Below are 13917 nucleotides of genomic sequence, written 5' to 3'. Positions count from 1 at the left end.
GTGCTATTCTCACATTCTTCCTCTGTATGTACACATAAACAACAAGGCAGGGAAATATAAAAGGAATTTATTTTATTGTTTGGGTACATTATTGTTCAGTGTACATGCTCACATCTGAAACAAACTTTACGTGCTTGTTAACTCTCCCACCCCGCAGACATCTACACGTCAATACCGATTTATATTCATAGCGGCAAGTGCTATGTAGCTCCACATAGGGGACACAGGAAGTGACATATAACACCTTCATGCGGCGTCGGAACCGCGTAGGAAATTCACAGCCGCACCGGCAGAGCTCCAGAACATGCAACTCGGCCGGCTCACGCGCGGACGCGCTTACAAGTGCGAGGGCCCGCCCAACGCTGCTTGCAGCTTTAATAGTTTTTATTAAGATTATTAAGTTTTTTATAAAAATCTCTAAATGAATTATTTATTTCTTAAGGATTATGAGTAATATTCCCAGCTTTAAGTAGGTGTAGGAGTCATGCACGTTTGGAATTAATTGTATATAGGTTTATTTGTTTTTGCACTTTTTTGGTAAGTCACGTGGATGTAGGTGGTGATTTCCATATAGTTAATTTAAACACCTGTTCAACGCCAGTAGCAGAAAGAGGGTGAGTGAATGGGACGCTGTATTTTTTGTAGACCGCGGTATTCTTTATAGTTTTTGATCATTGTGATTAATTTGAATATACGATTTTCACATTAAATTAAGTTGCATATTTCCGTCAATAAAAGCAATAGATTATATTTTGAAATCCGCGAATTATTTGTGCAGCGAGTCAAACAAACAGCCCACAAGGCTCTACCTCAGCCTCTCAGCGACTACTTTGTTTTTGCTTCAAGTATAGTCGCTACAGTAGGAAATAGTTATTTTTTCTTTATTCAATTTTAATTGGTTGGCTAAGAATCTGCTGGATTTATTGCCACGTTCAAAGTTCTCCAAGCGTAGCCTTTGCAACTGGAATTGGGTATTTTTATCAATACTTTTATTTAATTCAAGTTTTAATTTTCTCAGATCGTTCAGCATGTGTTCCTGCAGCAAGGGTAGCTTAAAATGTTGTTTTTTCTAGCTCTAATTCACAGGATCTCTGTCTTTTTTTGTATGATGAATAGGGTATTATTTGACCTCCCATTACTGCTGTTGCTGCCTCCCAAAGAAGACACAATGAGATTAATGGCAAGTCATTAGTTTCCATATATATTGCCCACTTTTTTTTTTAAATCACTAATAAAATCTAGATCTTTAAGCAACTGTGTATTAAGTCTCCAATTTCTTGTACGGTGGACATCATTACCTATATCAGTCATGGGAGGAGTCTCCACCATAAAAATGATGGTCCTACCTAAAATCAGTTACCTGTTTTCAATGTTACCCACCAAACCCTCTGCTGTCTGGTTTAAATCACTGGACTCAAACATCTCAAAATTTTTATGGAAAAATAAATCCTCACGAATCAGTTTAAAAACTATGCAAAAAGCAAAAGATTGTGGTGGTTTAGAACTGCCAAATTTTTATCATTACTTTCTGTCCCATAGACTACAATATATCTCAAAATGGATCAATCAGAGCCCCCTGGACCACTCATGGATGGACATAGAACAAACATTCTGTAAGGAAATTAAAATTTCCGATATGCCATTCATCAGTTCCAGCATCAAACATCATACCTGCTTTAAAAGCATTACAACGTTCTGTCCCTGGGCGGGGTCCTTGCCGCTCCAGACCTGCTCCCTCGTGTGTTTGTGTGTGTGGGGGTGGGGGGGTGGGGGGGGTTGTGCCAGCTCCGACAACCTGGTGGTGCTCGGAGTGCTCCTGATTGTGTGGGAACGGTGAGGTGGGGGGGTGGCAGTGGGGCTGCCGGACCCGTCCTGGGGCTGGGCAGGGTTGTCGCTGACTCTGGGGTGCTGCCGGTGCTAGAGGGGCTCTTGCTATAAGCCCTGGGCTGGAGGGACCTGGCGTCCAGGCTGCAGGGCGTTTGGTGGGTGGGGCTGCGTGGCTCCCCTGGCGTGGACCTAGGGGTCTGGGGACTCGGGCTTCTGGCTTTTGCTTATTTCTGGGCGGGTGGTGTGTTCCTGGGCCTGGTGGCCCGTTGTCTCCTCTCCTCGCCTGGGCCCTCTTCGGCAGGGGTGGGGCTCCCGCTGCTTCCCCCTGCTGGCTCTCTCACAGTGGGGGCATTGAGGAGTCTCTGGGGCACATGGCCGGTGTTGTCGGGGTGGGTTTTGGTGCTCCTCATTGGGGGCGGTTGACTGGGGGGGCTGGGCCCCCGTCCGGGGACGAGACCGGCCTCGGGTTTACAGGGCTTGGGGGCTGCTGGCTCTGCCTGCACTCTGGGGAGGGATGCCTCTGGCTGGGCTGGGGGACTGTTGGCCTGGTTCTCCCACATTATCACTCCCTGGCTGCTTGTGCAGCTTCCCCCGGGACATGCAGTCTGGGGTCCTTTGCACTTTGGGGTGTCGCGGGGTGCCCTGGCTACTAGGGGTGGGGGTCTCTGGGTGCTGCGCGGGTTGATCCAGTTGCGGTTTGGAGGGCTGCGGTGGGATTATGGGGCGATTGTCGATGCATCTTGATGCATTGTCGGGGCTTTTTTCCCTTCCCCGTGCAGGGTCTCTGGATGGTTACTGGGCGTTTAGTTTGTGCATTGGAGTCCGGGGGAGGCATTTCCTCGTTGGCTTGGAGGGACCAGTTTCCGTCCCTGGTTTGCTTCGTTGGCCTCAGATCCATGCTTCCAGATTTCTCTGTCGGCCCCTCTGGATACTGAAGTATAAAGTTAGTTTTCGGGATGTGCAATGTGGGTGCGGGGCAGGGCTGTGCTCCGGTTTATTCTGGGCTTGTGCCTGGAGTTCTCTGCCCTTGATAGGTGGGTGGGTTGGTGGTGGCATGCAGCTAAGTTAGTTGATTTTGCCTGGTTTGGCTGGTGTTGCACAGCGGCCTGGGGGCGTGCTGTCGGTTGGCGCGGGCGGCCTTAGTTTTTCCGGCGGTTTGGGGGACGGCAGACTTTTATTGGTGGGTGCACGGTGACCTACGTGGCGCGTTTGCTGCCGGGGTGGGACTTGCTGCTGGTGTTTCTCTCCGCTGGCTTTCGCTGTCGTGTTATGGCGCTCGGTCTCTCTCGTTTGCCCAGCCTCGCATGTGGGATTCGCGGGGGGCTGCCGGGCGTTGGGTGTCGCCGTGCTCGGGCAATGTGCGCATTGGGCTCGTCACTTGTGCATTGATGTTGATGATTGCTGTAGCTATCGCGGAAACTAGAAAGGAAATAGCGTTCCATCAATCTGGAAGAATCTCGTTTAATCTGACAAGATAGTCTTAAAATTTATAGGAAGGCCCTCCATAATGCCAAAGCAGCGTATTACTTGTCATTAATAGAGGAAAATAAGAACAACCCCAGGCTTCTTTTCAGCACTGTAGCCAGGCTAACGGTGAGTCACAGCTCTATTGAGCCATGTATTCCTACAGCCCTCAATAGCAACGACTTCATAAGCTTCTGTAATGATTCAATTCTTCTAATTATTAGAGACGAAATTCACCTTGTCTCTAAACTCAGGAACCTTAGACTACCTTGCTTCCCTCGATCTTTACCAAGTAACTTCAATAATTTCTTCATCTAAATTATCAACCTGTCTCTTAGACCTCATCTTGACAAGGCTGCTAAAAGAAGTTTTACCTTTAGTCAGTACTTCCTTACTAGATATGATTAATCTGTCTTTATTAACAGGCTATGTACCACAGTACTTTAAAGTAACTGTAAACCTCTTCTTAATAAGCCACTCTTGATCAAAGGGATTTAGTCATACTATTGACCTATATCGATCCATCCCTTTCTCTCTAAGATCCTTGAGAATGCAGTCGATAAACAGCTGTGTGACTTTCTAAATAGCAATAGTTTATTAGAGGATTTTCAGAGCGACAACACTGGTGAAAATGACTAATGTCTTTGAGTTGACCTATAGGATATCTATTACAGAGACTGGAACATTTAATTGGCATTATAGAACTGCTCTAAGCTGGTTTAAGTCCTATTTATCAGATCGATCTCAGTTTATACATGTTAATGATTAATCCTCCATTTACGGAGTTCCACAAGGATCTTTGCTGGGACTAATCCTGTTCACATTATATATGCTTCCTTTAGGCGGACACTCCATAAATTTTCAAAATTATACAGATGATAGTCAAGTATATCTTTCGATCAAGCCAGATGAAACTAATCACTTAGCTAAACTTTAAGTGTGCCTTCAGGATGTTAAAACCTGATGACCTGTAACTTCTTAATGTTAAACTCAGATAAAACAGAAGTCATTGAACTGGGGCTCATGCACCTCCAAGATGCTTTATCTAAAGATATAGTTACTCTGGATGGCATCGCCCTGGCCTCCAGCACCACTGTGAGGAATCTCTGAGTTATCTTTGATCAGGACAAGTTGTTTAACTCAGCAAGCAAACCGTTTTTTCCCCTACGTAATATTGCAAAAATCAGGCACATCCTGTATAAAAATTACACTGAAAAACTAGTTTATGCATGTATTACTTCCATGCAGGAATACTGCAATTCCTTATCACGCTGCTCAAATAAATCCACTAAGACTCTTCAGCTGATACAGAATGCTGCAGCACGTGTTCTGACAGAGACCAGGAAAAGAGATCACATTTCTCCTGTTTTAGCATCTCTGCATTGGCTTCCTATAAAATCCAGAATAGAATTTAAAATCATCAATGGTCAGGCACCATCTTATCTTAAAGAGCTCATAGTACCTTACAACCCCACCAGAGCACTGCGCTCCCAGAATGCAGGCCTACTTGTGGTTCTTAAGAGTCTCCAAAAGTAGACTAGGAGCCAGAGCGTTCAGCTATCAACCTCCTCTCCTGTGGAACCAGGTTCCAGTTTGGGTTCAGGAGGCAGACACCATTAAAGTGTAGGCTTAAGACTTTCCTCTTTGATAAAGTGGCTGGTGGGTGCTGTTAGCTCTGCCGGCATTTAGGGGGTGGCCTCTCGCTGGGCTGGGGGCTGTTGCTTTCTATGGCAACCGGCAGTGCTTGTAGACACAGCAGTCGTTAACTCCTTCAAACTTTTGTTTTTTATCTGTTTATTCTGGCTTTATTGCCAAAACATGCATTACCTCAGTCATTGGAAGATGGGGTTTTTGGATTAATGAGCAGCAGACCACAACTGGTCCACAACTGGACCATGCGCCACAGCGGGTGCTGATTGCTCAGAGGAGAGGAAAGAGAGCCAGGAGAGGAGCCATGCTGGCCCAGCTTGGACTTAATTTTGCTCCTAAATATCCGGTCTTGACAAAATGGGACTCATGTTGACCAAACAACGGAATTCAGAGACTGTCGTGCCCACATCCATCAACACCCAGGATCAAACACTCGGCAGGTGGTCCATGTTCCGAGCTGTTAGTGCAAGACTCCGGCAAGATGAGGGGGAAGTGATGCTTGGTGCACAAATTATGCAGTCAGGATGGACTCTGTTTCCCAGATGTCAGACTGTTTATTGTGAAGATGAAACTTTCATATTATCATCTGGTTGCTGCTGTTTACATTCACCTCAGAAGAAAATTCAAAAAATGCACTGTGGAATGTTTGAGGTGTATATGTGTATGTATATATGTATATAAATAACTATTGTTTTATTTTATTTTATATGTTACCATATTTTAGCATAGGCATACACTTACTTAGCCTATATGTTGTGTGTGTAGCACAAAGGAATTACAAATTTTGTTTCGTTATGCAGCCTTGTGCTGTATAATGACTAATTTAACAACCTTTTACTTTGTACCTTGTTGCCTCTGGTTCTCCCTTGGGATGGGGTGTGGCTTTCCCCGGGGCATGTGGTCTGTGGTCTTTCTTGCTCTGTGGGGATTGCAAGGTGCCCTAGCTGCTTGGGTTCGTCCCTGCCTGCTGCCACACCCACAGACACATATTTGGGTTGTCCATAGTTGGCAACTGTTAGTTGCCGTGTTATTTATGCTTAAACTAATTGTTATTATTTTGATTCTGAAAAACCGTCAAGCTTGACCAGCAGTTTTTTTTCTTCCCCAACCACCTTGGTAATTTGAGAGTGTTAATGTTTACCCACACCCGGAGCACAAAGCTTCCTGTCCAGGCAGAATCAGCAATAGAACGGCTAGCTGAAAGGCTAACTGAGTAGGTAGCAGTAGCTGCTGATAGTAGTAGTTGTGCTCGTGCACATGGTTGAACTCATGAGCGACAAACACAGAGAGCTTCACACAACAAGCAAGAAACTCAGGTAAACTCCCACTGCAATGTTAGAGTAATATTTTTATCTGTTTGATGTTGAACTAATCCATGCTTATTGTGTGATAACATTACATTGACTGCACTTAGCTGACATGATACAGTGTTAGCTTGCTGGCCGGTATGAATATTTGAGTGGCATTAGAAATTACAAATAAATATGATGTATGTTCAGCTCACTGTAAAGTAACTATTATATAAATATTATACAGGCCTTGAAGTGATGAGAGAAGTCTTGTTCCTACCTGTCGAAGGGACGGAGGGAGTTGCTCAGATCACATTCTGAATGTGACACTCGGATGCAGTCAAGATTGTCCATCCAGTCATGATCATCACTGATAGTCACATGACAAAACACACACAACAGGAGAATAATGACTTAAATCAAAAGAACCAACAGACTGCTGACATTCTGACACATTCTGTCACTGGCATCATCTGACACTTTTGTATAAGCTAAATTTACATTTTTTTTAAAAATGATATTATATATAAAAATATATTATTATTTTTAAAGATGCAGATAAAATGTTCAGTTCTCACTGGAGACAAAGCAACACAGTGTGAAATCGCTTTCATTTTGTTTGTTACTTTGAGCAAGTGTTGTTTCAGTGCTGTGTTTTTGACAGAAGACAGATTGAAATTTATCAAAGACATTATATTCCTCAACCAGTTGGAGAAGCTGGTAGGAGACAACATTTTTTAAATATTAAAACTTTTAAGAATAAAAGCCTGGAAAACTAAAATGGTGGTATCTAGGGAGAGTTATTTGAGGAAGGGGAAGACACTGGCTGAAATAGTGTGGTATGCAGCCAGAAGAGAGAGATTGACAATAGAGAGAAAACTGGAACCATTGACAGAAACCATTGATCCTGCCAAAGAAGAACTTTCACAATCGTCAGAGAAGGTGGCAGGAAATCCAGAATTGGCAGGATTCAGAAGTTGGTTAATAGGGTTTTGCTTGTTATTGTTGATCAGGCCAGAGAAATACGCTGCTCTCTGATCTTTTAAGAGTTGCTTGGGCATGGTTAGTAGCTCCTTCATGTGAAGGTATTGTACTTGGAGGATTGTTTCTTCCATCTTTTTATGATCTCTTCTCTGACGTTGAATGGAATCATTTAACCAAGGGGACGGACTGACAACTGGGGCTAGTCTGGTTTAACATCGAGAACAGGTGTCAACCACTAAGGAACCATTCATTAAAGCAGATAACAGAGTCATTAATATCGGAAAACTTAGGAATTTTCATGTCATGTGTTGGTGGTTTCTAAGAATTCAATTCATTTCAATTAAATTTTATTTATATAGCGCCAAATCACAACAGTTATCTCAGAGCACTTTTCATAAAAGAGCAGGTATACTCTGTGATGATATTTACAGAAACCCAACAGTTCCCACCAAGAGCAGCACTAGGTGACAGAGGCAAGGAAAAACTTCCTCGAGCAGAACCATGGCTCAGGGTGGGCAGCCATCTGCCTTGACCGGTTGGGGGTGAAACCGAGGGAGGGAAAGAGAGAGGGATGGAAGGAGAGAGAGAGGGGAGGGAAGCAGCCTACACAATATACACACAGGTACAGACAGTAAAGGTGATGTTGCTATAGACTGAATGAAAATGGTACAGGTATTTATAGTAGTGTTACTGACAATAATCGTAATGTTAATGATAACAGTAATAATAGCAATAGGACTAGTAACAATTATTGTAGCAGAGGGTGTCGAGCAGGAACACGGGGGCAGCAGGTGACTTGCAACCACAGATCCAGACTCCACAGCTCCAGAGCCATAAACACCTGCAGGAAGTGATAGGAGGAGAGAGGAGAGGGACGAGAAAGCACAAGACTACCAGAAAGGGGAGAAGTCGAGTTAGTAATATGCATTAATGGGATGAGGTTGCATACAGAGGGAGAGAAAGAAGAGGATAGAGGAGCTCAGTGCATCATAGGAAGTCCCCCGGCAGTCTAGGCCTATAGCAGCATAACTAAGGGATGGTTCAGGACTCACCTGAGCCAGCCCTAACTATAAGCTTTATCAAAGAGGAAAGTCTTAAGCCTACTCTTAAATGTGGAGATGGTGTCTGCCTCCTGAACCCAAACTGGAACCTGGTTCCCCAGGAGAGGAGCTTGATAGCTGAATGCTCTGGCTCCCATTCTACTTTTGGAGACTCTAAGAACCACAAGTAACCCTGCATTCTGGGAGCGCAATGCTCTGGTGGGGTAGTAAGGTACTATGAGCTCTTTAAGATAAGATGGTGCCTGACCATTAAGAGCTTTGTAGGTGAGAAGAAGGATTTTAAATTCTATCCTGGATTTTACAGGAAGCCAATGCAGGGAAGCTAAGACAGGAGAAATCTATGCAGTTAAGAAAAATCTTAAAATCCCAAAAAACTCATGCTCCCCACTTTGTATCAAAAATACCAATTTCAAAACTATCACAAATCAGTGCTGATTTTAGCGCTACTGACAGGAATGATGAGCTGTCATTAGAAGATGAAGAACAAATCCTAATGTAATTTCATACTAAACTACATAAAATACAAAATAAATATACCACTGCCAGCAAGGTTTGACCAAGAAAAAATAAATTACCTTGGATAAATTCTGAAATACTTAAACTCCTTAAATTGAAGGCCTCGCTTCTTAAATTGTATAGGTTAAATAGAACATCTGAGAGTAAAAATAATTTTATATAAATTAGAAATAAATGTAATCTGGAACTGCGTAAGGCTAAGGCGGCCTATTTTCAACAGCAAATTACCCAATCTGCTGAGAACCCAAAGACACTTTGGCAGACCCTTAAGGCCATCACCGGTGATAATGAAAATGAGAAGAAAAATTATGTTGATATTCAAATTTCCCAACGGGGCACTCTTATTTCAGATTCAGAACGATTGCAAATGCTTTCAATGATTATTTTGTATCATCTTTTAAAGAATTGGATATGCATTTTGCCATTCCCTCTTTGTCCTCACCTGATCTTCCCTTAACATCTGATCAGTTCTCATTTTCTGAGATCTCACAGAACGAGGTGATACAAATATTGCATCTGCTAAAAAATTCTCATGTCCATGATAGTTATGGTTTGAACACCTTATTTTTAAAGACTCTTTTTCTGCATTTAACTAATCTTTGTATCAGGCTTTCTATTTTTCCTACTGACTGGAAAACAGCACAAATTACTTAAATCTGATGATCACACTCTTTTTTTTTTTAAATTATAGACCTATTTCAATACTCCCAGCAATGTCTAAGTTGCTGGAAAAAGTCTTGCATAATCAGCTAAGCTCCTACCTGGCTCAGTAATTGTCAACACGGTTTTTGTGCGAAGAGATCAACCATGTCGGCGTTACTACTCTTTACTGAGCAATTACGTAACTCTCTTAACAAAGGTCACATCACTATTTTTATTGATTTTCGTAAAGCTTTCGATACAGTGAACCACCAGATCTTGTTAAATAAACTTCACTCATTTGATCTGTGATAGAAATGCTCTTCTTATTTGACAAACAGGTTGCAGATAGTCAAAATTAATTATGTTATATCTCAACCTTAAGTTTGTGACATGGGCATTCCACAAGGCAGCATTCTAGGACACTTACTTTTTCTTTTATATATTAATACATTTCTAGATTAACAAAAAAGCTGAATCAGAAACTCAATGTGTATAACAAGGTTAGGTCATATCTCTCCTTTTCGGTTTCTGAAATTTACCTACATGCCATTGTGTTTTCAACAATGTCCTACTGTCTTCCAATCTGGTGTCTTACCACTAAGGACATCAGAATCAGAATTAGAATCAGAATCCGCTTTATTGCCAGGTATGTGTACACATATGAGGAATTCGACTCAGGATTGTACATTGCTCACGATGTGCTTACTCGTACAAAAATACCATAACACAACAATAAAATAATAATAAAATAAAATCAGACACAAACTACAGTATAGACAACACTAACATACACACTATGAACAGAGTGCAAAAGATGCAAGAGTAAACTATTATTCTCATTATGTACATGTTGAAGGTGGATATGATATACTGGTACACATACATGTACACATGTACACAGTGTGATGGAACATAGTGCAAAGGATGCTGGAAAAAATAAATAAGACCTATGACCTTATGACCTGATGTAGGTGTATTGGTATACAGTATATACAATATGACAGTATGAACAGCACTGAAATAGAGAATGGTGAATAAATAAATTATATGTGGAAACCAGTAAACAGGTGGCTGATTAGAGAGAGAGTTACTGGGTTATTGCACAGGAATTGTTCCTGACACTGTGAGTCAGAAATCAGTTGTTCATCAGAGTGATGGCTTGTGGGAAGAAACTGCTTCTGTGTCTGTTGGTTTTGGCGTACAGTGCTCTGTAGCGCCTAACAGAGGGGAGGAGCTGGAACTTAGGCAGGTTGAGCTTCCTGAGCTGACGCCGATAGTACGTCCTCTGCTGGGCCTTCTTGATGATGGTGTCAGTGTTGGGCTCCCACTTCAGGTCCTGGGATATAGTGGAACCCAGAAACGGATTCCACAGCAGACACAGGGCTGTTGAGTATGGTGATGGGGGGCAGAGTGGGGGGGCTCCTCCTGAAGTCCACGGTCATCTCCACATTTTTGAGCGTGTTAAGCTCCAGGTTGTTCTGAACACACCAGAGAGCCAGCTCCTTAACCTCCCGTCTGTAGGCCGACTCATCACCGTCCCAGATGAGGCCGATGATCGTTGTGTCGTCAGTGAACTTCAGGAGTTTGACAGATGGGTCTCCTGAGGTGCAGTCGTTGGTGTAGAGGGAGAAGAGCAGTGGGGAGAGCACACACCCCTGGGGGGCGCCAGTGCTGATAGTCCGGGTGCTGGATGTGATGTTTCCCAGCCTCACCTGCTGACTCCTGTCAGTCAGGAAGTCTGTGATCCACTGACAGGTGGAGGCTGGCACAGTGAGCTGGGTGAGTTTGGTGCTGAGGATGTCCGGGATGATGGTGTTGAACGCCGAGCTGAAGTCCACGAACAGGATCCTTGCATATGTCCCTGGAGAGTCGAGGTGTTGCAGGATGTGATGCAGATACAAGTTGACAGCATCATCCACTGACCTGTTAGCCCTGTAGGCAAACTGCAGGGGGTCCAGTAGGGGGCCTGTAATGTCCTTCGGGTGGGCCAACACCAGTCTTTCAAAGGATTTCATGACTACAGATGTCAGGGCGACGGGCCTGTAGTCATTTAGTCCAGAGATGGAGGGTTTTTTCTGGGACCGGGATGACTATGGAGCGTTTGAAGCAGGAGGGAACTTCACACAGCTCCAGTGATTTGTTGAAGATCTGGGTGAAGATGGGGCCGCTGGTCTGCACAGATTTTCAGGTGTAGTAGCGCCTCACTAACACAGGCCTGAGATGGAATGTAAACAGCGACCAGAACAAACGAGGAAAACTCCCGCGGTGAATAAAATGGTTTACAGTTTATAAATAATGACTCTAGGTGAGGCCTGCATGATTTCTTCAACACTGTGATATCCGCGCGGATGAGATTAAATTCCGGTAGATGAAGTGCGCTGTCCGGGATGCGCTCGGTGAGCCAGGATTCGGTGAAACAGAGGACAGCAGATCTGCAGAAGTCCGAGTTAGTTCTGTTGAGGAGAAGCAGTTTGTCCATTTTGTTGGCCAGAGAGCGGACATTCACCAGGTGGATTGAAGGGAGGGTGGATTCCCGCTGTCTCAGCTTAACCAGCGCGCCTGCACGTTTTCCCCTGCACCGTTTCCAAAGAATCCTAAACAGAGCTGCCGCTCCTCCAACTAGTAACTCCAGGAAAGTTCCAGCGTCAATAAAGAGCAGTTGAATAGTATGAGCAGTTGAAAGTCCAATGTTTAAGAGCTCTTCTCTGGTAAAAGTTACCAGAGAGGGACGGCAGAAAACAGCGTTAATTAACAAAAGCACTACGGAGCGTAACCCCGAGGCGGCCGTCTGCGGCGCCATCTTGGCCATCACTGAACCGACTATATTACCAAGCATTTAAGATCCACAGTAATCTTCCAAAGTGGTCTCATCATTGCAGTGCACTCACACGCACAAATGCTCTGACTTATCAGAACTACGTAAACAGTCATACTATTGCATTTTACTTTCAGATTCAAAATAGCTCTTCACCGGCACTTAAAGGTCTTCTTCCGACATACAATATGAGACCACTACGCTTCACTACGTCAGTCTCACAGGCACTCATTCCAGTTCCATCATACAAAAACAACTACGGTCAGAAATCTTTTTTCTATATTTACACTAAAATTTGGAATGACATTCCCCATCATATTCGGACATTATCATCCATCACATATTTCAAAAAGTCATATAAACTGTTTCTTCTTAACACTCATACTTGTACACATTGATTGTTCATATATTGTTTTTAGTCTTGTTTTCCCGTACTTAATGTTTCACTTGTTCACTTGTAAATGTGTTGAAATTGTGTTTATTGTTCTATGTTGCTGCAGAACAGGAACCTGCTGTAAACCAGTTTTTAAACTGAGTCAGGCCCGTTTACTGTAACTAAATTGTTGCTCTTAAACTTTTCCTGTATAATAAATGAAATAAAATGAAATGAAATATGATCTCTTTTCCTGGTTCCTGTCAGAACACGTTCTGCAGCATTCTGAATCAGCTGAAGAGTTTTAATGGACTTTTTTGAGCAGCCTGTTAATAAGGAATTTCAGTAATCCAGCCTAGAAATAAAAAATGCATGGACTAGTTTTTCTGCATCATTTTTAGACAGGATGTTCCTGATTTTTGCAATATTACGTAGGTGAAAAAAGGCGTTCCTTGAAATTTGCTTAATGTGAGATTTAAACGACATGTCCTGATCAAAGATAACTCCAAGATTCCTCACAGTGGTGCTGGAGGCCAGGGCGATGCCATCAAGGGAATCTATATCTTTAGATAATGCGTCACGGAGGTGCTTGGGCCCCAGAACAATAACTTCAGTTTATCTGAGTTTAACATTAGAAAATTACAGGTCATCCAGGTTTTAACATCCTGAAGGCACATTTGAAGTTTAGCTAACTGATGAGTTTCATCTGGCTTGATCGATAGATATAACTGAGTATCATCTGCATAACAGTGAAAGTTTATGGAATGTTTCCTGATAATAGGAAGCATATACTGTATAAAGTGAAGAGGATTGGTCCGAGCACAGATCCTTGAGGAATTCCATGACTAACTTTGGCGTGCATGGAGGACTCATTGTTAACATGTACAAATTGAAATCGATCTTATAAATAGGAGTCCAGTCTTTGTAATACGATCTGATGGTCAATGGTATCAAAAGCAGCACTAAGGTCTAATTAAAGCTGCAAGCAGCATTGGGCGGGCCCTCGCACTTGTAGCGCATCCGCGCGTGAGCCGGCCGAGTTGCATATTCTGGAGCTCTGCCGGTGCGGCTGTGAATTTCCTACGCGGTTCCGACGCCGCATGAAGGTGTTATATGTCACTTCCTGTGTCCCCTATGTGGAGCTACATAGCACTTGCCGCTATGAATATAAATCGGTATTGGTGTGTAGATGTCTGCGGGGTGGGAGAGTTATCAAGCACGTAAAGTTTGGTTCAGATGTGAGCATGTACACTGAAGTTACAACAACTTCCTGTGTCATGGCGAAGACTTGATCTC

General features: G+C 43.3%; 1 protein-coding gene across 1 annotated transcript in view; it reads right to left on the bottom strand.

Annotated features, from left to right (window-relative positions):
* The window catches only part of LOC123972392 (tissue factor-like), a gene marked incomplete at its 3' end in the record, with an annotated part of 23561 nt that overhangs the window by 5036 nt on the left and 4608 nt on the right, over positions 1–13917 (bottom strand). The window contains 1 exon segment of the mRNA XM_046051875.1: positions 6511–6600. Within this exon segment, the coding sequence (XP_045907831.1) occupies positions 6511–6600 (90 nt within the window).

This window comes from Micropterus dolomieu, linkage group LG06, assembly GCF_021292245.1.
Source record: "Micropterus dolomieu isolate WLL.071019.BEF.003 ecotype Adirondacks linkage group LG06, ASM2129224v1, whole genome shotgun sequence".
Taxonomy (NCBI): Eukaryota; Metazoa; Chordata; class Actinopteri; order Centrarchiformes; family Centrarchidae; genus Micropterus; species Micropterus dolomieu.
This window is presented reverse-complemented; position numbering and strand designations above follow the sequence as displayed.